The 27538-nt window shown below is 30.0% G+C and overlaps 3 protein-coding genes across 3 annotated transcripts; 2 read left to right on the top strand and 1 right to left on the bottom strand.

Annotated features, from left to right (window-relative positions):
- LOC109325196 lies at nt 1728-27519 on the bottom strand. The gene is made up of 6 exons (XM_019557398.1): nt 27284-27519; nt 26900-27014; nt 26079-26139; nt 25623-25922; nt 18462-18474; nt 1728-1738 (listed from the first exon to the last, which is right to left on the bottom strand). Exons 1-4 carry the CDS (start codon nt 27315-27317, stop codon nt 25626-25628), a joined length of 507 nt encoding a protein of 168 aa, XP_019412943.1. The 5' UTR covers nt 27318-27519; the 3' UTR covers nt 1728-1738; nt 18462-18474; nt 25623-25625.
- On the top strand, nt 6370-7897 carry LOC109325178 (hydroquinone glucosyltransferase-like). Its single transcript, XM_019557376.1, has one exon. The coding sequence runs from the start codon at nt 6417-6419 to the stop codon at nt 7812-7814; it is 1398 nt and encodes a 465-aa protein (XP_019412921.1). The 5' UTR covers nt 6370-6416; the 3' UTR covers nt 7815-7897.
- On the top strand, nt 22110-25545 carry LOC109325172. The gene is made up of 6 exons (XM_019557363.1): nt 22110-22265; nt 23298-23697; nt 23864-24177; nt 24272-24328; nt 24588-24982; nt 25136-25545. The coding sequence occupies exons 2-6, from the start codon at nt 23321-23323 to the stop codon at nt 25415-25417; spliced, it is 1425 nt and encodes a 474-aa protein (XP_019412908.1). The 5' UTR covers nt 22110-22265; nt 23298-23320; the 3' UTR covers nt 25418-25545.

Raw genomic sequence — 27538 nt, 5'->3', positions numbered from 1 at the left:
CTAAAAATGAAACATTTTCAACAACAACTCATCAACATCATAAACTTTCAAGAATAAAATACAAACTTTTTCCTAGACACATTAAAGGTTCCTTTGATGTTAAAATCACCACCTTTAAATGTATTCAAATACTAACAATAATATCTAATATTTTCAAACAAATAACTCATCTAACTTTGTCCAAAGGTATAGTTTTTTCATCTAAGAACAAGAAGATATTTCAAGATTTACAAAAGTCAAAAACTACATAAAGGTTCATATGATTTTATTATCACCCCATTTAGTTATGCCTTCATAAAATACTTAAAGAAAAAATATGAACTCTACTTTATGAACAACATAATAAAAGCTCATAATTTTCTATGAAGCATGAGAAGAAGATGAAAAAGAGAAAATAAAATACTACCTTAGTTTGTATAGAGAATTTAGTGCAAAAATGAGAAAATTGGGTGAGGTATTTATAGGAGAGCCTCACCGTCATCAAATCAGAAAATTTAATGCAAAGTAAGTAGATTTAGACTAGAATGGGTGATATGTCTAATGGTGGTGGAGTGAGAGGATTTGTTGACTGATTTAGGGAATTTTGGAAGCTTTTGCATTACTTGTGTAACAAGTAAGTGACTCATGAAATGATGACTTCAAACTTTATTGATACGATGTAATTTCCCGATAAACGTCGTGTCCGAATATTTTCAAATAATTTCGTCCAGAAATATACAATCTCCCGATTTAGGACATTTGCCCGAAATGTCGACACTTGAATTTCGAGGTGGAAAATATCTAGAGATGAGTTACGAACAAACTTGATGTCTATTTTGACTAGAAATAATATTTCGAAGCCAACGGCGAAATCTGAATTCGATTCCGAGTTACGGAACTCAAAAACTGGGCGAAAACTCGATAAAACTACCTGAAATCGTCTGAGAAACTTTTATTCTCCAAAAATCTTGAAACAAATAGGGCAAGCAAGAAAATCATAATACAAGACTAAAACTCAACTGAAGTTTAGTCTAAAACATTACTGATTAATTTCTATAATTATTCCATTAATACTAATTACTTAAATAAAAGTGCTATGAAAAACACGGTTTTCCATAAGTTACTCTTATACTATATTATAATGAAAACAAAATAATGAGAATGTATCGACTCGTATACTATTTGTACATTTTCCCAAAATATACTATATTTTGTTTAAGTAAATTATGCTTATCGTCATTTTTTGTTTAAAATGTCATACTTATTTCTCATATAGGATAGTTAGTATAATGTATGTATAAAACTTAGAGGTTTTGTAGGTGTACAAAATTGAGGGGTAGTTTGTATAATTTCACTAAAACTTAGGGAGTATCAACCTTATTTAATCTAAAAATTATGGGGATATTTTTAGAATAATAAGGGCATTTTCTAAGGTACACTAGGACACAAAAACATCTCATTGAAAATTTTCTAATTAAGGCTATATTTAAAATCGATTTTTTTTTAATTTAAAATCGATTTTTTTTTAATTTAAAATCAACATTAATACAATTAACCACTTTAAAATCAGAAATTGATTTCTTAATCCTCTCCCTTTTTTTTTTGAAGTTTGACCAACATAGTTATAGAAATTAATGAAATTTTAATAACTCAATCATGTTTGGTGTCATATATTTCTTTTTACTCTCTAAGGAGGAAGTTGGTTCAGGATCAATGAGATCTCTTTATTATTTATTCATTTTAATTAACCAAATAATTTCTTTAATAAAAATCAATTCAATTAATCATTTTTCAATACATAATTGTATAGTCTTGGTTTTCCTACTACACATAAGAATATATATAGTAAGATCAAATCTTACCAAATACAGAAAAAATATATTCTTTAGTTTAATAATTAATTTTTGTAATAAAATAATTGAGGGTATAAAAATCCATCTGTTAGCAATGATGTAATTTTACAAGAAATGTTAATCAATTCCTGAACTCAAAACACTATATTATCCTAAATTTGACATAAAGGATAGTTTCTACATTTTTACCTCCAAAGTTAATAACAATTTCAAAAAAATTAGTAGCGATTCTAAAAATAGTAGTGAATGATCCACCTATACTATAAAATAAGCAGTTAACATATATATAAATGCAAGCAACAAGAGTGAATCAAAGAAAAATAAATAAGGTAAAATAAGATAATGATTCACCTTGTATTCGAAAATAGAAACCAAAAGCTAATTACTTGCTTGAAGAGAGAAACTAAGAGGATAAAAAGAGTAAGATAAATAGAATACTGAATAAGAAGTATAATACTGTGTGTAAGGTTTTGTTTTTAAATCTGCAAAGATTCCGCTCACTAGCTAATACAAGCGTTTTTTGAAATATGACTTTTAACCGTGCTTATTGTACGAAGTGATGTTAATATGTCACCTTTAACAACACTTATTTAAGCAAGCGCTGTTAAATAGATTCAAATCAACAATGTTTGTTTAAAAAAATGTTGTTAAATATCAAAATTCTTTAAAATTATTTAGTTGTCATATTATGTTCAACTTTTCATAATGGAATGACAAACAATATAATTTACTTACCACATATGATTTTTTGTTATGTCAAATCACATACCTTAATATTCTAATTTAGTAATATTGTAAAAGAGCGTTTTTTGAATATATGACTTTTAACAATGCTTATTATAAAAAATGTTGTTGATATGTCACATTTAACAATGCTTATTTAAGCAAGCGATGTTAAATAGATTCTAATCAACGGCGTTTGCTTAAAAAAAAAATACTGTTAAATATCAAATTCTTTAAAATTATTTAGTTGTCATATTATGTTCAATTTTTGTTAATGGAATGACTAATAACATAATTTAATTACCAAATATGAGTTTTTGTTGTGTCAAATCACATACCTTAATATTCTATTTTAATAATATTATAAAAAGCCTTTTTTGAATATATGACTTTTAACAACACTTATTTAAGCAAGCGTTGTTAAATAGATTCAAATCAACAATGTTGCTTAAAAAAATGTGGTTGAATATCTTAGGCAAACATACAACAACACTTCTTGATGAAAGTGTTGTTAAAACTATATCCACCTATCAAATTTAACAGCGTTTGTTTAAAAGAACACTGTTAATTATCTCCCACACTTAAAAGTGAAGTATTGTTGAATAAGCTCCTAGCTTTTAGTGCTTCTCATATTGGCTGAAGTAGTTTTTGTTTTGTTTTGTGACCAACACTGTATTTGTCTCACTATAAAAATTTTGAAATTGAAAAGGAACTTATCCCATATATGAGTATTTTCTTTATGCATGGATGAGTATTCAAGACCTCTTAAAGTTCTACAAGTATTTCTTATTAACTAAGTCTCTTCAGATACATTATTTTTTATAGTTTTGTTTAACCAAGTCTTTATAGACTCATTTTCTAAGTAATGGGTGGCAAGTCCTATTGAACCATATAATTTGATATTAAAACTATACAAAACAATATTTTTATTTGAGCACCATATATGGTGTTGTGTATAATTTAACTCTATCATATACTTTTTTCTTCTTCATAGACACGCATCATACTTTTATGCATGCCAACAAGAATTGCAAAAGGGAATCACTATATATCAAAGCATCTAGTTCCACGATATTCACAAAAAGATCCACCAATAGCTATGGACAAAACCACTTTAACCCAAACCCTATACGTGGATTATCATCAACCACATAATGCTCATCCTCGAGATCCACCATCATACACAAACTTCCAAGAATAGACGTAATGATAATACGATGAATGTGTGTTAATGACATGACATGTTCCTTAGTTATTTGTGTCCATTGAAATATGAGTATCGTTTATCTGAATAAAAACATTTTTATTTTATTCTCTATTGTGTTGTTTTATTTCTTGATTTTATTTGGAAAGTGAAGAGAGAAGTAGATGTTGTGAGAAAAAAATAAATATCATAAATCCCAAATAAAAATAAAAATGATGTTTATTATTATAGAAAAAATGATAAAATAATATGTGAGATTCGAATAAAAATGAAAAAAAGTTGTTTACATCCTAGATACCAATCTTTGAAGGTTTCTCATTCAGCGGGAACAGTATCAACTTATCATTAAAATATCAACAGGGTTTTAGAGTTATTGTAGTTATTGAGAATATTCCAATGTTACATGTAGTTATTCCAAACATAATGATGTATTGTCTTAAATTGAATTCCAAATTATATTTTGAACAAAAAAACATGTATATTAATTAAAAAATGTAAATATTTTTTTTATTTTAATATTATTGATCTATGATTTAGGACCTAGTTTGAATCAACAAATAGTAATTCATAGGACCATTATGAACTATCTTATTCATATAATACCAAGGGATTAGACGTATGGACAAAAATATCACCTCTATTCATCTCTCAAATCAAATTATATCGGCCTTAAACTAACAATGTGATCTCCTTATATCATATCTCTCTTTATTCTACTTAAATCTACTTAAATAAATTGTTTTTTGAATTTATTACTTTATTTTAGTTATTAAATTGTCAACTTAATTTGAATTCGTTATTTATTCTATTTTTGTTTTAATATCTATTATTTAATATGTTGAATAAAGTTAATTTAACATTATATACTAGACTAAAATTTAAAAAAAGAATTAAGATATAAAGATAATGAAAATTTTAATTTTAGTGAAAATAGGATACAAATTGGAAATATAAACGATTATTAAGAGTAGAATAGGATAAAAATTTATGTTGTCTAACAGCCAATTATTTTGTTATTGAATATATAGTCTAAAGTTTTAAACATAAAAAACATTATTAGTTATAATGAATAATACTAATAAGATGAAATTTAGAATATAGATAATTAATATGTATCACATAGAGTATAAGCTAAAGCTAATTTACGTTATGTAATTATCAATTCCTTTATAGTAGTATAGCTATATAATATAAGACATGCTAACTATATGCTAATATATAAATTAGTTTACATTTTTAGTGTTCACATAGACATCTCTTACATAAGATAATAATAAAAACAAAGAAATTGCCGGTTAAAATTAATCATGTATAGAGACTCAACAATTTATTACTATATCATCTCTCTGATGTACAAAAAAACAGTCCTAAAATAATAAATATAACAAATTAAGTAAAATAATCTCAGAACGCTACTGAGATATAATGGCTTTTATTTTGCCCTATCTATTTCATTTAAGAAGACTTCAATTTTTTTCGTTCTCAAAGTCTTTATAAGGGAATAACACAAGTCCACAAATACACACAACATATCTCTTTTTATTGTTGAATATATAATTTTAAATAAATTTCCTTGCTTTGACAATGATCTGTTTCGTAAGCGCTTACGTCACTTTTTCCATTATTGTATTTAATAGTGGCAAGATAGTAATATAGTATTTAGTAAAAACCACGTTAGTTTCGAGGTCTGATGAAATAATACCACGTTAGTTTCGAGGTATGATGAAATAATATAATATTTTTGCACATATAAAAACAGATATATACATCATTTATTTATATTATTTTTTATAAATAGTTAATAATAATTAAATATAAATAATAGATAATACAATAATATTGTTTAAAACTCTTATAATATTAATGTGTACATATTTTTTTCCTCATTTATCAAGCGTTCCAAATTAATGATTTAATAGAAATTGATGGTTCAAATCATCCTATGTTTACCGACATGTGTTAATCATTTGAACTCACTTAAACATAGATATATTATTGAATAGGCGATTCTATTAATACTTTTAGGAAAAAAATTACTCACCCTAAATAATGGACCATCCAATAGTTAAATGTCATAAATGGCCAAACATATAGGACCATTTTCCTATTATAAAATCATCCTAAAAAATGAATGTGCATTTAATTTGACCAATAAAACATTTTCCTTTTATAAAGTCATCATCAAAAAATGAACTTTCTAGTCCTAAAGCAATTCTTTCAATATAAAAAAAAATCATTGTGGACATGATCCCTATTATAAAATAATCTTAAAAAAAGAAGGTATATCCTACCATATCTGAGTATATTTGTTGTCCCAAAATATCTAACACTTCATATATCATTTCGTTTTTATTAGTTAAAAATACAAAATTAATATATATTTAATTTATATTATGCTCTTCACATTAATAAAAAAACAAGTGATACATCAAGTAGTAGAAAGTCTAAGACATAAGATATTTAGCTATCCTTGCTAATAAATATAGTTCCAAAAATCAAACATATTTGGTTTAATAGGATATTTGAAAATTTAATGGCCTTACACCATTAAAAGAATACATTATCTTAGGTGTATTTAATTTGATCTATAGAAACATTTTCCTATTATAAAACCATCTGAGAAAATGAACTTTGATGTCTCATATTGATATCAAATAATGGAGAAAAAGACATGCATTGCCATGGTTCCTAGCCCAGGACTAAGCCATTTGATCCCACTTGTTGAATTTGCAAAGCAACTAGTTCAACAACATCACAACATCTATGTCACATTTCTCATTCCAACACTTGATTCTCCCTCTTCTTCCATGTTATCAATCCTAAACAATCTTCCATCAAATATAAACTTCACTATTCTACCCCAAATCAACATACAAGACCTTCCTCAGAATGCTCACTTTGCAACAAAAATGAGTCTCACAGTGAAACATTCTCTTCCTTTTCTTCATGAAGCATTGAAGTCACTAAGTTCTAGCACTAACCTAGCTGCTTTGGTTTTTGGCATGTTTTCAGCAGATGCTCTTGATGTGGCTAAACAATTCAATCTCTTATCTTATGTTTTCTATGCCACAGGAGCTATATTTCTTTCATTCATTGTTTCTCTTCCAAACATTGATGATGGTGTTTTCACAGACTTAACAAACACTGTGAATATTCCAGGTTATGTTGTTCCTTACAAGGTTAAAGATCTTCCAGATCCAATTCCAAATGAAAGATCTTCAAAATCAATTGTTGGTACAAGCAAACTATTATCTTTAGTTGATGGTGTCATAGTGAATAGTTTCACAGATTTGGAAGGAGATGCAATAAGAGCATTAGAAGAGAAAAGATTGAATGGAAAAAGTGCTCCTTGTGTTTATCCTATTGGACCAATCATTCAATCTAAGTCAACAAATAATGAAAACCAATTTGAGTGTATTGAATGGCTTAACAAACAGCCACCAAAATCTGTGTTATATGTATCTTTTGGGAGTGGTGGAACACTTTCTCAAGACCAACTCAATGAGTTAGCTTTTGGATTAGAATTGAGTAACAAAAAGTTTTTATGGGTTCTAAGAGCACCAAGCAATTCCTCTAGTTCTGCTTATCTTACTAGACAAAAAGAGAATCCATTGGATTATCTACCATTAGGGTTTTTGGAAAGAACAAAAGCTCAAGGTTTAGTTGTTCCATCATGGGCACCTCAAATTCAAGTCCTTAGTCATGGATCCATTGCTGCATTCTTGAGTCATTGTGGTTGGAACTCAACACTTGAGAGTGTGGTTCATGGTGTACCTGTGATTGCATGGCCACTATTTGCTGAGCAAAGAATGAATGCAGTAACACTTACACAGGTGCTGAAAGTGGCTATAAGGGTAAAGGTAGATGATGAAAGTGGGATAGTAAAAAGGGATGAAATTGCAAAAGTTATTAAGAGAATTATGGAAGGTAATGAAGGCTTGGAAATAAGCAAAAGAATAAAAAATTTGAGTTATGCTGCTAGTGCTACACTAAGTCAAAATGGTTCATCTTACAATGTTCTCTCTGATCTGGCACTCAAATGGCAGAACATTTGAGTTGTATGTTTTACATTATTACCAATGTTATTCATTTTAATTTCATAATAATGCATAGCAACAGCATCAGAACAATAATATTTTATATTGAAACTATACATAGCAATACCTTTTTTAACATCATATTTCACATTATATATTGTTGAGAAAAAAAGTGTATGCACTTTATGAGTTTAACATACATCATTCAATATTTATAGGTGTTGTGCCTTGATTTTTTGTTGCACGACTTTCTTAGAATCGTTGCTATATTTTTTATGGTAAAAATGTAGAAAAATCTTCTATAGCCCAAATTCAATGGTCTTTGGATTTTTGATATTCAGGTTCGAGAGTCGGTTATATAGTATAGAAGGTATTAACACCCTATCCTTCACTACGTTACATTGTTTATTTTATACCTTAATGTTATTTGGTTATTTAATTAATTATTAAAAAGAACAAAATTTATTTAAGTTTGCTGTTGTGTCGTGATACATTGCTCCTACGTATGCATACAGTAAATAGGGAATCAAGGCTACGTAGTTCTTAAGTTTAAATGTGATTGTTGGTTGAGCTTGAGTGTTTTAATTAGGAGCAGAAGCGGAATAGTGTGACCGTCCAAATGATGAGTTGAGGAAAAAATTATCATTGGCGACTCTCCCTCCATCTTTGATGAGATTAGCAATTTTTATCTTTTATGTAAAAGTGTTAATTTTAGTATTTATTTATTAATGAAAAGTAATTTTGATTATTATTGTTGTTAACTATTAATTTTAATTAAGAAATTTTTTTATTTTTTTATTCGGAGTTAAACCAAGAGAATAGAAGTGTCACAATATGGCCTATTTAAAGATGATATGAAGATGAGAGGTGTTACCATGACCTTCCTCTATATTTGATTAATCCCATAAAATAGATAATATGTATATATATATATATTTTGTAAAGTGCCGGAAAGCACTTAAATTATATTAATAAGCCACCACATACAAAAGAAAAGAGCAAATTACATGTTCTTGAACCTGTAGTTGGGAAGATCCAACAAGTTTCTAGAAAAATCATAGTGAATGAAAGAAGGAATGACATTCCACCAAGTGAAAGTCTTAGAATTTATGCCAAACTTAGCAAGCTTATCCGCACAAGCGTTGCCTTCTCTAAAAATGTGGGAGACATGAAAGTTCATGTTGGACAAAGTTGTTCTGCATTTGCACCACTGAGCAGCAAGCTTCCAAGGCACCTCTGCCTCCCCCTTAAACATATGCACGACTAGCGAGGAGTCATATTCTAACCAAATTGAATTCCAGCCTTTCTATTTAGCAAACTCCACTGCCATCAAAGCCGCTTTAAATTCGGCATAAAGAACATCCTTTATGTCGAAGTAATCAGCAAAGCAACCCATGAAAATACCGTTGTGATTTCTAAAGATTCCAGCCCCAGCAGCCTGACTAAGAGAAACAAAAGCTGCACCATCCGTATTTGCTTTGATCCATCCTATAGGGGGACTCTGCCAAGTGACTTCCACCATCTTAGGACTCTGTCTGATATTCAATTGTATGCTCAGACTACGCATGATTGAGAACTCCCTGATGGTTGAATTGGAGCAGGCCGAAGCTAGCTTACCAGACAAAGCAATGTCCACCTTAATATTGGATATGATTATGCTATTAATAATGATTCTATCCTCAAACCTGCATTTGTTTCTAGCATTCCATATGCCACTTATTGCTAGAATGATTGAGTTTAAGTAAGTTTTGTGAAGCTGAGGGCTCCAACCATGGTTGGATGAATCAAGGAGCTCCTGAATAGAGTTATTTTTGATTGAGCAAGATAATATAGTGCCAATCCAAGTCCAAATTTGAGCAACCAGAGGGCATGAAAGAAATAGATGATTAGCCGACTCATAGGTGGACTTGCACAAGCTACACCAAGAAGTTATATGGCAACCTCTTCTCTGCAGATTGTCATCAGTAGGCAGTCTTTGATGAATCCATCTCCAAACAATAAAGGATTTACTAGGAGGAATGACCTTAGACCAAATAAGCTTAAACCATTTTTACTTTATGGCAGTTGGATTGCAGTGAAGATAGGCTTGTTTGGAGGTGAGAATTCCATCACAAGAATGCTGCCAAACTATTCTATCTGGAGAGTTGGATCTGGAGATTTTTGTAATCTGATTTGCTATTTCAGGATGCAAGATTTTGATGGAATTTGGAATTACCCATAAGTTATTCTCAATGAAGTCAGAGACCTTGGCATGAAGGCTAGAGTGCCACTTTTCAGGGATTTGTAGAGAGTGAATCAGAGGAGCACCTAACCAATTGTCCTTCCAATAATTAGTCTTTTTACCATCCCCTATTAGACAAAGAGGGTTGTTCTGCATCATTGCCCAATTCTGCTTAATACCATGCCAGATTGAAGATTTAAAGTATCTTGTTGCTTTGTTAAAATGAGATCCAAATCTCTCCCTATAGAAGTAGATAATTGATATATGATTATAAAAAAATTGTCATAAAAAGAAATATACTTTCAAGGAAAATAATTTTTATCACTGACATTTTTAATGATATAAAGAAGTTCTGATTATATTTATTATTACTGGTTATTCTAAGGGCTGATGATAATAACAAAACTAAAAAGAACATGAGTAGGAGAAACTAACTAGATTTAGCGTATATTGTGAGACTATGGAATGTGACTTTATTAGGTTGGAGATAGCCTAACACACTACAACTAGTCGCCAAATTGGGTAGTGTTGTACTAACTCATACACATATATGTTATAGAAGACGAAATACAATATATGGAAAAATGGATGCTGCAAGTTATTTTGTCACTTTTTGGGACATATTTATGTTATTTGAGATTTGTTGTATATTTGGGATAAAACTACCAAAATAATTTTTGATCTTTTTTAGAGAGGAGGAGAGTGAGTATTTTTTTAGATTTTTCTAGAATGGTTTTTTTGGAGAGACATTTCTATGTGCACCTATCCTTATTTATAGTGATGAAATTTGCACATGTAAAATAAAATAGGATCTCCAAATTAAGTTATTAAAAAGAGTTAAGGGTAAATATTCTCTTACCCATAAATCAGATTTCTTGTTTTTTGTTGTTGTAATTTTTCTATCTTTTTAATGTGTGATTTCTCTTATTTAAGAGAGAATTCAACCCATGTTTTAAAAATAAAATAGACAACTCATAATCACATAATCAAATTATATTCCAAAATATTATCATATCCTTAATAATAAAATTCGAATTTAAAAATAATCATAAATTCAAATGTTTTAATTGAGTAATTTTGTATCTGGGACATCTAAAAAACAAAGTTTTGCTCTAAAAATAGTCTAATAATTTTTATAATGTCAAGAAAATGTTGTAATACCAAAAAATGAACTCAACATAAGTATTTGACCTTTTTAAATATTGTAATTATGAAATGATTTTCGGGGCATTGTAACTTGCACTTTAATGATTGGTTAAATCACTATACGTTTTAAACCATTATATCAGTATCCTATCCGACTTGGTAACTGATACAATATTAATAACACTAGTTATTATATATTAACTATTGCTTATAAAATATATAAATATTTAATGGTACTATATATTATTCAATATAATTTATAATGTAATTAAGTTTGAACTTATAAAGTTTTTAAGTGATATTTTAAATTTTACATATAACAATCACAATACCAATTATTAAGAACCAATTACGTAACCTCATTGTATAATTTTTGTAATGAAAATGTTGGACCTAGACTGCGACCGGGGAGCCTCCAACCATCGGGGAGTTCCATTGTTACATAGGTATGGGAAGAGTGAAGAGTCACAAGTGAGACACCACGTCTTGAACCAAAACCTTAAGGCATTAGTTTCATGGGTCTTTCCTTCTTATAAACCCTTTGACTCATCCCTACATATCCAATGTGGGACTTCACACTTGAATAAACCCAACAGATTAGTAAACTAGAGAGGAAGAAGTAAAAGTTTTTCAATGTTCATGTCAAAAAATTAACATAATATACTTTATAAATTGTAAATATTATAATTTAATTAATATTCAGTTTTATATATTGCTCATTTTTTTGTACATAGATCAATCATTTCTAGGTATTTTCATATTGAAAATTAAAGTCTTGGAAGAGTATTTTACAAATTTGAAAGAAGAAAAAAAGCAAAAACAATTGTTAATGGACAAAATAAAGCACTCATCAATTCCATGTAATAATTTTATTTATCATAGTGAAGCTTATTTCTTCATGAGAAATATAGTTTGTAAAGGAATAAAAACCAATAATTTAGGATGATCAAATTATTGGATTTTTACACAACAACACTTAGAGGGTGCAGGTGGAGTATTAGGGAGACATAATCCTGAATAATAGCGAAGATGAATGCATTCATAATTACAAGTAGGATGATCATTGCATGTTCCTATACAAACTTCCTTTCCACCAATTCCCGCAATTCCATCATTTGGCACAAATCCATATCCTGCATTTATATATCACATAATCAACAAAATTTAGAAATAAAAAGGTATAAAATATTGAACCAAAAATTAATTATTCAAGACTAAATTTGTGTTTTGTTATTTGTTTACTTACCATGAGATATAAAGAGAACTCCAACAATGAGTGTGAAGATAAATTTCAACATAGCCATGGTAGGATGTGTGCAACTCTTTTCTTGGGATGGATTTCTTCAATTTTAACAAGTAGCATTTCTTTGTTTATATAATACATAATCTATAATTGTGAATCCAATTTTGTTTGGTACAGAATACTTCAAAATTAATTCGGTCAAAAATATTTCCATAAAAATTTGAATCTTTTTTGGATATACTTTCATTAAAAAATTGGTCAATAAATAAATTGAAGATTGCAATGTGCGAAACGTAAACCATATCAAAACAAATAATTTTTATATCAATTTAATTAGGTTGTAGCCGATCAAAAAACAATTTTATTAGGATGTATGAATTGGTTGGATATAAAATCAAATCTGTAGAGATTATTTTCAATTTCATCAACAAAAAATAAATAAATTAGAGATTGTTGTACGAAAAATGCAAACCATATCAAATAAAACAATTTTCATATTAAATTGATTGGTTTTCATTTTTGTAATACAACAAGAATTATAATCAGAATAAATTAAATAAATTAAGGATGACAAATATATTTTCCTTTTTTATCTCCTTTTTTTGTGTTCTTTTTTAAATAAAAATAAAAAAGAGATTTTAAATTACTTGACCATCACTTACTATCCTAATTTTGGAATGAATCATTTTTAAAGAAAAATCACATGCCAAAATAACCATATTTTTGTTTTCGTAATTAAATTAAAATTAAAAATGAGTATAAAATATTTTTAACAGTGCAATATTTACTTTTTACATACTCAAGGGTGTTACAAATGAGTTTTTGGCTCAACAAAAAATATGGGAGTACTTTTAGAATAATAATGGTATTTTCTAAGCTAAACTAGGACACAAAAACATCTCATTCAAAATTTTCTAATTAAGACAATATTTAAATTCGATTTTATTAATTTTAAATCAACATTAATACAATTAACAATTTTAAAATCATAAATTGATTAAGGGAGATAATATATTCCCTTAATCCTCTCCCATTTCTTAATGGAGAAGATTTACTTTCGAAAAAAAAAATTATACTTAAAGAGGATAAAGATTGATGATTGATTACTAAAAGATTTGATTGCTCCTAAAAAATAACATTTATTTTTTATAAATCTAATAAAGTAAATTAAGATTTTTATTTTTTGGCACATGTAAATTAACAATTTTCATTCACATAAAAAATAGAGATTAACATGTATTGTTGTTTGGGTATTATCTCATATTTTTGTGCAATATGTCAATCATTTTTAATTTTGTTTACATTTCTTCTTCATTCATTCATTAATCATTTTCTTATTAAACTATATTTCAAATAAATCATAATTATTAAAAAATATATAACAATGCTAAAACAATTATCACAGTGAATATAAAATTATAGATATGTATTCTTTTGTTTAATCAAATAAAAAATGTGAATTTATACACTATCATAGTTATTTTTTTTTTGAGGCACTGATTTCTTTTAGTAATAAATTAGTGAGTTATCTGTGCATCAGCACAGACCGGTATTTTTTGCTAAATGATTAAGAACTCACATATTACATATGCATTCATATGGTTAAGAACACATATATTACTCGTGCATTCGCATAGTTAAAAACACATGTTACTCGTACACTCATAATGTTAATAACAAACATGTTACTTGTGCATTCACATGGTTAAAAACACATATGTTACATGTACATTCGTATTGCTAAGAACACACATGTTATCTATGTATTTGCATAGTTAAAACACGCATCATACCCGTGCAGTTGCATTATTAAGATCATTTGTATTACTCGTATATTTTCCTATTCAAACACATAAGAAAAATAAACGACAATTTCGAATTTGAATTTTCTAATGAAAATAGGAAACCGAACATGATAGTATGTGATTTTAAAAAAATATATTTAAAAGTTTTAGAAAATGAAATGATTTTTTCAATTTCAAATTTGTTTTTTTAATAAAAATAAGGAAATCAAATCTTTATACTATATGAGTATTTTTTATTAAAAAAATATTTAAAAGTTAAATCAAATTATTATACTATATAATGTGAAATTGACATGTGACAATAGATGATGTGAGATGACATTTTCATATTATATTGTTAATAGAATTATTATATTATTATAATAAGGAAATGAAATGTGTAGTTTGAGAATGTACACATGAAGAAGGTGAAACCATTTTGGAGAGAAAAAAATAAATGAAAAGCTGACATGTGACAATTAATGATACGGTAAGACTTTTTATATTATATAGTTAAATAGATAACAACCACCAAAACTAAATGGAAATAATTATGGATAAAATTAGCTATTAATTCTATTTAATTAATTTGAGGTCGTTAGTTCTTAATGTTTTTAGCTTATGTCATAGCTTCTTTTATGGAATTTAAAAGCTCGATCATAGCTTCCTTTATACTCTCGAAGCGAGAAGTCGGATTACAACCAATACGATATATTGCTATTCTATCATTGTAATTAAATTGAAAATGTCAAACTGGTCTCTAAAAATTTTAAATTTGGGTTAAATTAGTCATTTAATTTTCAAAGTCAAATTAATTCATATCAAATATTTTAAAATATGCTAAAATGAATAATTTGACACACATTTAAAAAAATTGGAAACCATTTCGGTTTTTCAATTTATGAGAGATCAAACATGTAAGATTGAAAAACATGATGGACTGAAATGAATATACAATCATTTTCAAATGTTTTAACAACATAGTTATAGAAATTAATGAAATTTTAATAGCTCGGTCATGTCACTTGTCGTATATTCCTTTTTACTCTCGAAGCAGGAAGTTGGTTCAGGATCAATGAGGTCTCTTTACTATTTATTCATTTTAATTAATCCAAATATTTTCTTTAATAAAAACTAAATCAATTAATCAATTTTCAATATATAATTACATATTCTTGGTTTTCCTACTGAACATAAGAATATGTATGAGTAAGATCAATTCTTACCCGATACAAAATAAAACATATATTTGTTGGTTTAGTAATTAATTTTTGTAATAAAATAACTAGGGTATAAAATTCCATCTGTTAGCAATGATGTCATTTTACAAGGAGTGGACATAGTGTTAATTGATTCTCAGACTCAAAACTGTTTATCAAAGACTATAATTTCCTAAATTTGACAAAAATGTAGTTTCTACATTTTGACCATAAAAATTAATAGCCATTCCAAAAAAAATTGTAGCGCCTTTGAAATTAGTAGACAATGATCTGACTAGAATCAGGTCGCGATATTATGTAACTGTGTGAGACATAGAGACTTACAGTTGTGTGGCAAAATTAAACACTATGTTTTTATGACACCTTTTCTAATATTTTGCTTTGAAAATCAAAAGAAATAGATTAGTTGAATGACTTTAGAAATTCGGGTAAATTTATTTTGAAGTAATAAATATATGCTAAAACTTAAATCATAATTTGTATTAAACTGAAGTATCATTTTTTCCATACTACAACTTCAAATTCTAGTTATGTGCCAATTTAGGCTTTTGAGGAAAAGTCGTGGGAAATCAATTAAAACTACTCTCGAAACTCATAAAAGGTGATATATAAGGGTTGTTGGACGCACAACTCACTCTTCATTCGCACTTGCAGTAAAAGTAGAAAGTAGAGAAGATTTTGATAGAAGAAAGATTGAAGATAGTGAAGAAAAGAATGAGATAGAAAATGCGTTTATGATGTAGAGAATATGTAAATGAATAATACTTCTGTTGTGTATTCTTATGTTGAAAGATACAAATGAACCTTGCTATTTATAGGAGAATACTAAACTAACTAAATTAACTCAATTTTCTAAAATTTGAAAATTCCTAACTAGTTATTTTGAATCACAAGTAATACATCCCCTTGATTTAAACTATTACAAGCAAGTTACATTCAAACGCTTTCTTAATTTTCTAAAAATCTCTCCCTTCAATGGCTTAGTTATTATATTAGCCAATTGAATTTCTGTTTTGCAATGTTGTGGTTGAATCACTCCTTTGCTCACTTGATCTCTTAGAAAATGGTACTTGGTGTCTTTGTGTTTTCTTCTCTCATGAGACACTAGATTTTTGGCCAAATCTAAGGTTGATTTGTTGTCTATCAACAGTTCAGTACTACCTTCTACAATTACCGCCAATTCACTCAACAAGGAAGACAACCATAGTGTTTGGCAAGCAGTTGAGCATACTACAATATATTCAGCCTCACAAGTATATAGAGCCACCACTATATGCTTCTTTGATCTCCATGACACAGGAGATCCAGACAATAGGAACACTTGTCCCATTGTACTCTTTCTATCAACTAAATCACCACACTAATCTGAGTCTAAATATGCTACCAGCTTTGGCTTGTTGTCACTGTCATTTTGATCAGGTGGGAACATTATTTCATATCCAATTGATCCCTTTATATACCTCATGATCCTTTTAGCTGCTAAAAACATGATTGCCTTCAATCACTCATAAATCTACTTATTAATCCCACACTATATGCAATCTCTGGTATGCTATGACATATGTATCTTAGGGTGCCTATAATTTGTCTATACATAGTGGATCATCCGTGGCTTCATCTTCACACTTTGTAAGCTTGATGATTGGCTCAGCTGGAGTTTATGATGAGTTGTAGCCACTCATGATGAACCTTTTTAGCACCTCTACGGTGTATTTCCTATGGTGCATTAGAATTCCTCTTGTAAAGTATGAGACTTCTAATCCCAAGAAGTATGATAGAATTTCCAAATCTGTTATCTCAAACTCCTTCTTCAGACTTTGTTTGATTGCTTCAATACTTGTTGGACAGCTTCCAATGATCAGGAGATCACCAACATAAAGACATATGACCAATGTGTCACCAGAATTCAGAACCTTGACATATACTCCATGTTTTGCAGAGCATTTATGAAAGCTAATCTTTGTGAGGAATGAGTCAATTCCCTTGCTCCAAGCCCTAGGTGCTTGTTTCAATCCAAAAAAAGGCTTTACTCAACCTTAATACTTTCTGCTCACTCCCTTTGCATATGAAATCAGGGGGCTGAAATATGAACATTGTTGAAAGATTTTTCCTTGCTACTTATTGAAGCAAGTTTCTGATTAATTTATTTAATGACAGGTCGACTCTTTGTTCACCATCTCGGTTTTGTTGGAATAACTCCCAACGTTGATATCATGGTTTCAAGAATGTTCCTTTAATGAAAAACTTAGCTTTATTGCATTATTAACAATTTCATACCATCTCGGTTTTGTTCGAATAAATTCCAACACCGGTATAATGATATGAATTTAGAAATTTAATACAAGTGATAATGAATGATATTTATTTTCGTTTTCATTTATTTACCAAACTACTTCCTTATGGAATGTTGGTAAAGAATAAATAAATAAAGCAATAAAGTTAGAATTTAACCGTACAACTTCTTTCAAAGGGTTGGTATAAAGAATAAAGTATAAATCAATAAATAAATGTCAGTTGCGGAAATGTAAATGACAAAAAATAAATGTTAGTTGCAGAAAATAAATGTTAGTTGTAGAAAATAAATGACAAAAAGTAAAAGTTAGTAGTTAAATCACTCATTATAACTGTGTATTTTTTCCTTTTCACAGAGATACAATTTATGAATTAAATTGCACTTTGATTTTCTTTAATTTTTTTGTTTTGTTTCCATTTCTACTTCTTTTATTGCATTCATCATGTTCATATTAAATTATATTTCAAATAAATCATAATTATTAAAAAAAATATATAACAATGCTAAAAAAATTATCATAATGAATATAAAATTATTAATATATATTCTTTGGTTTAATCAAATAAAAAATGTGAATTTATATAATATTGTAGTTATTCTTTTGAGGCACTGATTTCTTTTAGTAATAAACTAGCATGTTACTCGGGCATTACCATGGGGCAATATTTTTTGCTGCATGACTAAGAACACACATATTACATGTGCATTCATATAATTAAGAATACATATGTTACTCGTGCATACGCATGGTTAAAAACACACATGTTACTTGTGCACTCATATTGTTAAGAACACGCATATTACTCATGCATTTGCATGGTTAAAAACACATATGTTACCCGAACATTCACATTGCTAAGAACACATATGATATCTATGCATTTACATAGTTAAAACGCACATCTTACCTGTGCATTTGCATTATTAAGATCATATGTATTACTCATGTATGTTTTTGTTCAAACACATAAGGAAAATAAATGACAATTTCGAATTTAAATTTTCTACTGAAAATAGGAAATCGAACATGATACTATGTGATTTTATAAAAAATATATATTTAAAAGTTGTAGAAAATGAAATTATTTTTTTCAATGTCGAATTTGTTTTTTAATGAAAATAAGGAAATCAAATTGTTATACTATACGAGTATTTTTTTATTAAAAAAATATTTAAAAGTTAAATCAAATTGTTATATTATATAGTGTGAAATGTACACATGAAGAAGGTGGAACCATTTTGGAGGGACAAAAATGAATTAGAAGTTGACATGTGACAATAGATGATGTAGGATGACATTTTCTTATTATATTGTTAATAGAATTATTATATTGTTATAATAAGGAAATGAAATATATAGTGCGAGAATGCACATATGAAGAAGATGAAACCATTTTGGAGGGAAAAATAAATGATGTGACAATTGATGATGTGGTATGACCTTTTTTATTATATAGTTAATAGTTAACAACCACCAAAACTAAATGGAAATAATTTATTGATAAAATTATTGGAATTTCAATTATATGATCATGACCCATATTGTATATCCATGTTATCCATTGACGGCGTTGAATTACACGGAATATCACATCCTGACAGACACGTAGAATATACACAATATATATCACATACATAAATGCAAATGATAAATGATGCTTGTAACTCGGATATGGGGATTAACATCCACGAGTACAATGTATGAATTCTATGTTTATTTCATCCATCCTTACACCAATATCCTTCCAATATACTATTCAGAAATAACCGAGAGTACATGTCCCATAACAACCGATTTGAAAGCACCAAAAATAAATTATTCCTCGCAAGGATATATGATCGATCGGTTTCAAAGAACTGCCCATTTCAGGACGGTGTCGTATCAAACATTTTGTAGACATCTCTCTCATTGATCCTGATTGTAGAGAGGGATTGTAAGAGATTGTCTAGTTTGCATTATGAGAACTGTCTGATCCAACATAATACCTAATCTAGGAATACAAGGGACTCGTCTCATCTAGACTCTCCCTCGAGACTTAGCTGACAATCACCGCCATCGTTGTCCCCTATGAAGCACAGATACTAATACATGTGTCGAGTACGATACGTATCCGATACGTCGATACGTATTTTTTTCAAAATACAGGATACGATATGTTCAGGGATACGCGTATAAAATAATAAAAACACATAAAATATGATAAAATTATAAGTGTAAATCAAAATATCCAAAGTAAAAAATATAATGGAAATTTAAAATCATGCCCTCCATAACAAATCTATCTTATCTTATTTTAATGAAAACGAATCTATCCTAAAATCATTGTCCTCCATAACAAATATATGTTATCCTATTTTAATGAAAATGAATCTATCTTATCTTGTTTTATTAGAAACGAATCTATTTTATCCTGTTTTATTGGAAACAAATCTATCTTATCTTGTTTTATTGAAAATGAATCTATATATCCTATATTTTACTGAAAACGAATCCATATATCCTATATTTTATTGAAAACGAATCGGATACGTGTCTTAATATTTATTTATTTAATTTTATTTATTTAATTTTTGGATACTCTATGGATACATATCATTCGCAAATCTGAGCCTGTCCGTGTCGGATACGTGTCGGACACCGACACGTGAGGGTGTTTAACGAATCCGTGCTTCATAGGCCGTCCCTCTCAACATCACGGGACTCGTTCGTCTCCCGTAAATTTCCTCTTCACTACTTCGTTATTCATAATGAATATGCACAATAATCAAGGTTAGCCGATTAAATCTTTTAATCATTCTTTTATATCGATTGACCCATCCTAAGACATCTCCCAAAGGAATGCTTCTTGTGGGACCCAATCTTACGTTATCACTTAATATAGGAATAACATTTCTACCACTATGAACCATTGCTGAATTACCCTAAGCAGCTGCATGGCCAAGCCTCTTACGGTTAGACGACCTCGCTATGTGGTATCTTGTAATCTTTTTTAGGCATCTCCTTGCTCACAACGTCCTTGCCCACATAAGGCACAAGAACAAAGTAACAATATAAGTTTGTCGATTTGGGAACCGAACTCAATCCTCTGAGTCACGGTCTTTCCCGAGTGTAAATAAACTTCACACCCAAGCTAGGGTTATTGCTTACATAATAAATCAATAAAAAATAGTCACAATTTATGTCTGTCTCTCGCCTAAGCGAGAGACTATCGCTCATGCGACCAATTCATCAAAACAGACTCAATTTCCTGCATGGATCTCGCTCAAGCGAGACGACTGTCGCTCAAGCTAAAAATCTGCCAAAACCTAGTCAAAATCACCCTATGGGTCTCGCCCGGGCGAGGTACTGTCGCTCGGGCGCCCAGAACTGCCCAGAACAGGCCAAATGTTAGCCTCGTCATTACTCAGGCAAGAACCACTCGCTCAAGTATGGATGGATATTGGGCTTGAATCAATACATGGATGAATATTGGGCTTGAATCAAATTTGCATACTTCATAGACTAAAGGGACACATTTCACCCAAATTAAAATAGTTATGAAAATCAAACATAGAAAATTGTGATCAAAATTGCAATTAAACCAAAAAAAATAAAAGCATAAATGTCAACAATTTAGTATAATATTCTTATGTCATTGTAGAATAATTTTTGTGGTAATCAAACATTTTTGTATAAATCAAAAATAACATTATGAACAGGAGATTGATTTAGTGGTATAAGTATAATCAACCTGATAATATGCCGCAAACATACAACATATGACACATATTTTTTATTTATACAACTAATTTTATTTCTACATGATAAATATGTTATTATTCTTATTCTTTTGAAACTTATTGTGTTATCAAATATTATTACTTTATGCATAAATTCGTTTAATACTTTATTGATTTTAATGATCATTATTTTATATTATCACATATTTGATATCTGACTAAATAAGTGTCTAGCCTAATATGAGAAAAGTATGAAGTCGTTTAACACTCATTAAGAAGATGATCCAATAAAATACTAAACTCAAGTAACCAATAAATAATAATAACCAATCCGAAAAGAAAATGTATTTTTTTGTTATCATGATTTATATGAAACCGTTATGTTTAAAGTTTATTATAAAAAATAAATTCTTTTGAAGACACTCATTTTATTTCACAATTAAAATTTTTAAGCCATTATATTTATTTGAACTTTGACATACCTCGTTGTAATAAGATATTGTTTTTTTAATATAGAAATTAAATATAAATACTCATTAAATCATTAACAAATATAAATTTAAACATATAAAAACAAATTTATGTAATTTAAATTCAATGAATTTTATGATAGAAAAAGGAAATAATTAACGGATATCTCCAATTAACAAAAATCTTAACGAGTCGTGATGATTTCACCATTGGACTCTCTCACTCTCTTAGTCACAACAAAAAAATAAGAAAAAAATTAAATCTTTTTGTTCCTTTTTTTCTTTCTGTTTCTTGAATTTCGCAAGTATTGTTGGTGCCTGTTTTTGAAAAGTTTTGCTTTTTCTTCAATTCCTTCAAATTCTGCTTTATGGGTAACTCTCTATTTTACTCTCTCTTTCCAGATTTTGGATTTTTCGAGGTATTTATTCGAATTGTGTGTATATATCTTTTTATATTTATTAATTTGTTGGTTTTCTTTTTTGTAAGTAGTGGGAACTGAAAATTTTAATTTTTTTTTTGTAATTTTGGGTTATGGGTGTTTCTTAATTCTGTGCGAAAAAGATAGAATTTTTAAGTGTTACAAGATTATTGTTAATCAGCCTTGAATTGTTCATTACATCGGATACCATCGAGGTTTTAGATTGCCATTGCGATCACGGTTATAGATAGTCCAAGAACCATGACATCATGGACAATTAAACGTGGCCAGTGGGCCATAGTAGCGGTCATGATGCTGTAACAGTGACTCCCAAAACATTAACATATCGGCGTTTGTATATGATGACATGATCATATAGAATTTTAGATTCTTTTACATTGTGTGGATTTGCAAAAGAATCTATTTGCAAGGATTCATATGTCAATGTTTTGTCTAGACATGATTTAGGCATGACTGCTGTTATTGTCACCTAAGGTTTTAAATCCGTGTCTACAACCACTACGGACAACAATATGCTAAGGTTTTGGGAGTCACCGAAACCGCATGGTGTGCACAGTTGTCCGTTATGTCAAGGTTTTGGAAGTCTTTGAAACTGCGAGCACAACCATTATTTAAAACCTTGATTATTCTCGCCATCGTTGTTGTTGTTGTCGATTTTCACCTAGGTACTAATGTAGCGATACAAGTGCATGGAAATAGAACAATAATAGCACTTGACTGTCCCTTATCTGGGTTTCTCAAATGTTTTTAAAACTCTTCATGAACACAACTATTACCTAAGAATTTAATTTAATGGTTATTCTGTCTGTGTTTTACTTATTCATATCATAAAGAATGTCACAAATTGAAGTTGAAGCAGTTTCTTCTATGCTCATGGTTTGGGGTGCATCTTAGTTTCAACTAAAATTCGAATTTCATATGTATTTGATGATGACATTGTGGTAATTGCATGGCCTTTGAACAGTGAAGATTTCGTGATTTGCAAAAATGGGACCAGACAGAGAGCAGAAGAGCAAGTCAGAGAATAATCATGCCCCTGCATTTTCAGTAGAAAAGGTTCTGGAGTCTGTAACCGACTACATGAGTGATGCTTGTGACATGGAAACATCACCGATTAAACAAAATCCTTTGTCCAGTGGAGAGACAGATGTGGAAGTTAACATCACTGGGTGCACAAATGCTGGCAAGGCTTTGGTGGTGGAAGATTCTTGTGAGGATGTCACTGAGTGTTCTAGTTCTTTTGGTGATACAGGATCGGGGACCGAGAATGCCTCCTTCAGTGATAATGAAGTCGAATCACGAACGTGCGCTGACAATGGATCTTCATCCATGTGTGATGATTGGTGTGGAGCACTTCGAAGAAGGTATATTTCATCTGTGTTATATCTGTTTTCATGTGTGTTGCATCTATCGTCCAGTCTTTTCAACTGTACGAGTATATGTATAGCCGACCCTGCCTAGTGGGAAAATGTTTTGATTGTTGTTTGGTTTAGTCTATCATTTATACAATTTACTCTATTGACCATTCAGAAAGAAAAGGACGATGGCAACTCATTGGAGGAGGTTCATAGGTCCTCTTATGTGGCGTTGTAAGTGGATCGAATTGAAACTTGAGCAACTTCGGTCTCAAGAACTTAAATATGTTGAAGAGCTTGCAGCATACAATTACACAAAGCAGCTTGATTTTGCACACTTGACGTTAGATGGCTTCGATATCAAATCAGTACCGATATCTGGTCGGATGCGTAGGAATAAAGTTATGAAGAGGAACAAACGGAAAAGAGTTGAAGAGGAGTGTGATTTAGCATCATACATGTCTAACCACAACTTATTCTCCTACTTCGGTATGGCATTTCTTCGCCTGTTAAAGTATTTATTATTTCCTGGTGTTTCTTATATTTTATTTTGTAGTTTAATTTTGCTTCTTTCATTTACCAGAGAAAACAGATCGTAATACCGATGCTTGTTTGAAAGATTTTCATGGTGTTTCTGTAGGTGAGTTGTAGTAATATACATGATGTTGTTTTTGTTATTTACTTAACTTGCAAAAATCGCCATTAAATCGAGAAATTGTGAATGAATCAAGCACAAAACATGAAAAAGAATTACATAGGCAAGTTTTCGTTGTGTTTTGTATTAACTTATAACTATACGACTTTCTTTTGAACGAATGGCTGATTAGTTCAAGTGGTAACCGGTTTTAGTCATTTCATTCCACGAGATTCTAAATCGACTCTTTGTTGTTTGATACCAGGAGGTAATGATGAAAATATTCAGGAGTTCAAGTTGAGTGATATGTGGGCTTCTATAGATTATGGTACTAATGACAAATCTTTGGATGAAATCATTCAAAAGATTGAAGCAGTAAAATCACAAGTTCGTGAAATGAAAACTCGAACTGACAAGGTGGTTAGTGAAAATCCGGGAAATTTTCATTCTGTAGCTCATTTGAGCATGCTCGGTTCATCGGACGGATTTAATCATTCTGATCTAAATTGTGCCTCTTTGGCTGACCATCAAAACACAACTCAGGTTGAATATCCCACAGGTGAACTACCTATGCATGGAAATGCATCATCAAGCCGAGAAAGGTTATCTCCCGTCATTGAAATCAGTGACGGGTCTGACCTCGAGGAACCGTGGAAAGATGTAAGTATTCAATACAATTTTCTTTTATCAAACTTATGATGGTCGAATAAATGATCAATCATGTTAAAATTCATTTATTCTGCACTAAACCTTATGGCCGTGCTTCGGGGTTGAAAATCATATGTTGTAATATTGGTCTTTTCAAACGTGCAGACGAAGGATGGAGTTCTTGTTCAACATCACGCAGTTAAGGAAGAGCTGCATGATTTCGAGAATGTTAGAACTCGTCTTGTACAGAAAACCAGTGCAGCATTTGAAGAGAGTAAGCCCATTTCTCAGTTTCAAGTTTCAGCACCAGACATGGCAATTGTTGATGCTGCTGTGCGTAACGTGCACTTGAGTTTGAAACCATGTTCTACGATAAAGTCGAATGCCCCGAGGGACAAAAGGAAAGGAAGGAAGAAAGGTAGCTTAAAGAGGTTAAGCCAGAGATAATCCGGTTAAGCTGAATCTGATTCGAATGAACTGAGAATTTCTCAAAATATGTTGCACTTTGCTTCTATAATATTGTGTAAATGCTGGTTATGCTATTAATACTTATACATCAAAAATTAATTCAATTATTCAAATTTTGGAAGATTCTTAGTTATGGATTCATTTCTGTAATCAATTCATGTTATACATTTTCATCAATTCATGTTCTTTATGATGATGCCACTTTCTTCATTAACATTCTTTTGGAGACCTTAACAACAATGAGAGCTAAGATTGTAGCTGTGGGTACAAAGACGACATCCGGAATGGCTTTCATGGCAGTTAAATGTGGCAGACTCTGGCCGGATCTCTTAATTACCATGGCTGCCGGAGGTGCCACCGCGCCAGTGATCACCATAGATTGATCCACTTTGCTTAGATTCACATTCTTATTCATGAAGTCAGTGAAAATCTTCTTTTTATCTTCTTCCTTGATTTTATTATTAGTCCATTGTTCATACAAAACCTGCTTGTTAGAAACATGTTAGTGAAGACTTGTTTCGACTTATTAATAATTGCAATTGCGACCGCAATATTGTAGATTCGATAGTTTCCGCAACAGCATTATAACCAAAATATAAGTATATTTGATTCAGCAGAAATGAGGGAAGAGTTAGCTAACCTTGATTTCCTTCTGTTGTGGTGCATCATAATGCTTACCAGGCAAGGCCATGTTGATAGTGCTAACCAAAATTTGTTAGAAACTATTAGTAAAACAGATTTTATATATTGCGATCGGTAATTCAAATTGTAGACTGCATCACGTGATGTGACCGTAATATTGTGGTTATGGTGACCTTCGTAATTGCATTATATTGCAATTGTGGTGTGACGTCGAATCACGATGTGGCCGCATCCGACAACAATGCAACTACATCGGACATCGTTTGGGTCGCATTAGGCCGCAACGCACCAACATCAGACCGTATTTGGGCTGCAATGCAATCGCTTTGGACTGTATTTGGGCCGCGTCAGGCCGCGTAGATTTCAAAAATATTTTTTACTCCAAAATAATTTACATCGCAACGGCCACAATCCACATTGCAACGACCGCAAGCGATTTTGGAACATTGTGATTATGCTACAAAGATGATTAAGGTTTAGCTTTTAGTCATTGAATATATAAATTAATTTATTGAGCAATATCTTCTTTGCTCCTAATGTTTATAGTACAAAATGCATTAATTCCTTTATCAATTATAAGATGTTGATGTTCAATTTAGTTGTACTACAAAGACTTCTCCTTTTTTTTGCAGCTATCATATCAATAAACATTTATATCATTTTATAAGATGTTGGAAAAGTGTAACATAATTTGTTATGCCCCTTTTCTTTTGTCTCTTTGGTTTTTTGAACAAGAAATTTATATATTTTAATCCGTGATTCAATTTGTCGAGTGATGCAGCCGTAATATTATGGTTATGGGTAACATTAGATGCTTACTTAAAGATATCAAGAATGGCAATGTGGAAATCATCGAAGTCTTTGATATCTTTCTCAACAAATTGATCAAAGAGTGCTCCCATTACAACAGTCAAAGATTGAGATGCTAAACCACCTGAGATAAAATATCAAAGTGCAAATCATTCATTTTATTCTAAGAGGAATAAATATTAGGCTTAATTAAATTTTTTAGTACTTGCAAAAATTGTTAGTTTATTGATTTATTCTTGCAAAATAATTTCTTTTCGTAATGGATAAAAATTTTATAAAACATTTGGCTATAGTATTTGAACGTTACGTGTCAACATCACAACCGATCGATCATTTCAATAGCAAGAGAAAACTAATGCAATAAATTGCAGAAAATGAAAAAAGATTTGTGACCTGATCCTCCCATGAAACTCATGCCCATGCCCATGATGTTTTGTATTTTATGAAGCTAAGAACTATTACCATAAGGAGAATATATATTGCATGAAATAGTGATAGGTTCTATGAAGAAAGTATATATGATAGTTTGGTTAAAGCAAGGTATTCTTTTAAGGAGATTTATAAGTTATATATAATTCTTTTCTTATTTGTACATTTCATATATTCTTGGCTTGGAACTAGCATGTGGCTTAAGATAGGCACATTCAT

This window comes from Lupinus angustifolius, chromosome LG01 (genome assembly GCF_001865875.1).
Source record: "Lupinus angustifolius cultivar Tanjil chromosome LG01, LupAngTanjil_v1.0, whole genome shotgun sequence".
In the NCBI taxonomy this organism is placed as follows: Eukaryota; Viridiplantae; Streptophyta; class Magnoliopsida; order Fabales; family Fabaceae; genus Lupinus; species Lupinus angustifolius.
This window is presented reverse-complemented; position numbering and strand designations above follow the sequence as displayed.

Excerpts from the sequence above, each read along its gene's own strand:
- LOC109325178 (XM_019557376.1), top strand. The coding sequence starts at position 6,417 with ATGGAGAAAAAGACATGCATTGCCATGGTTCCTAGCCCAGGACTAAGC.
- LOC109325172 (XM_019557363.1), top strand. The coding sequence starts at position 23,321 with ATGGGACCAGACAGAGAGCAGAAGAGCAAGTCAGAGAATAATCATGCC. Across the intron at positions 24,329-24,587 it reads TTTTCATGGTGTTTCTGTAG|GAGGTAATGATGAAAATATT; the intron begins GTGAGTTGTAGT and ends GTTTGATACCAG. Across the intron at positions 24,983-25,135 it reads TCGAGGAACCGTGGAAAGAT|ACGAAGGATGGAGTTCTTGT; the intron begins GTAAGTATTCAA and ends TCAAACGTGCAG.
- LOC109325196 (XM_019557398.1), bottom strand. The coding sequence starts at position 27,317 with ATGGGCATGGGCATGAGTTTCATGGGAGGATCAG. Across the intron at positions 26,140-26,899 it reads GCCATTCTTGATATCTTTAA|CACTATCAACATGGCCTTGC; the intron begins GTAAGCATCTAA and ends AATTTTGGTTAG. Across the intron at positions 25,923-26,078 it reads CACAACAGAAGGAAATCAAG|GTTTTGTATGAACAATGGAC; the intron begins GTTAGCTAACTC and ends TCTAACAAGCAG.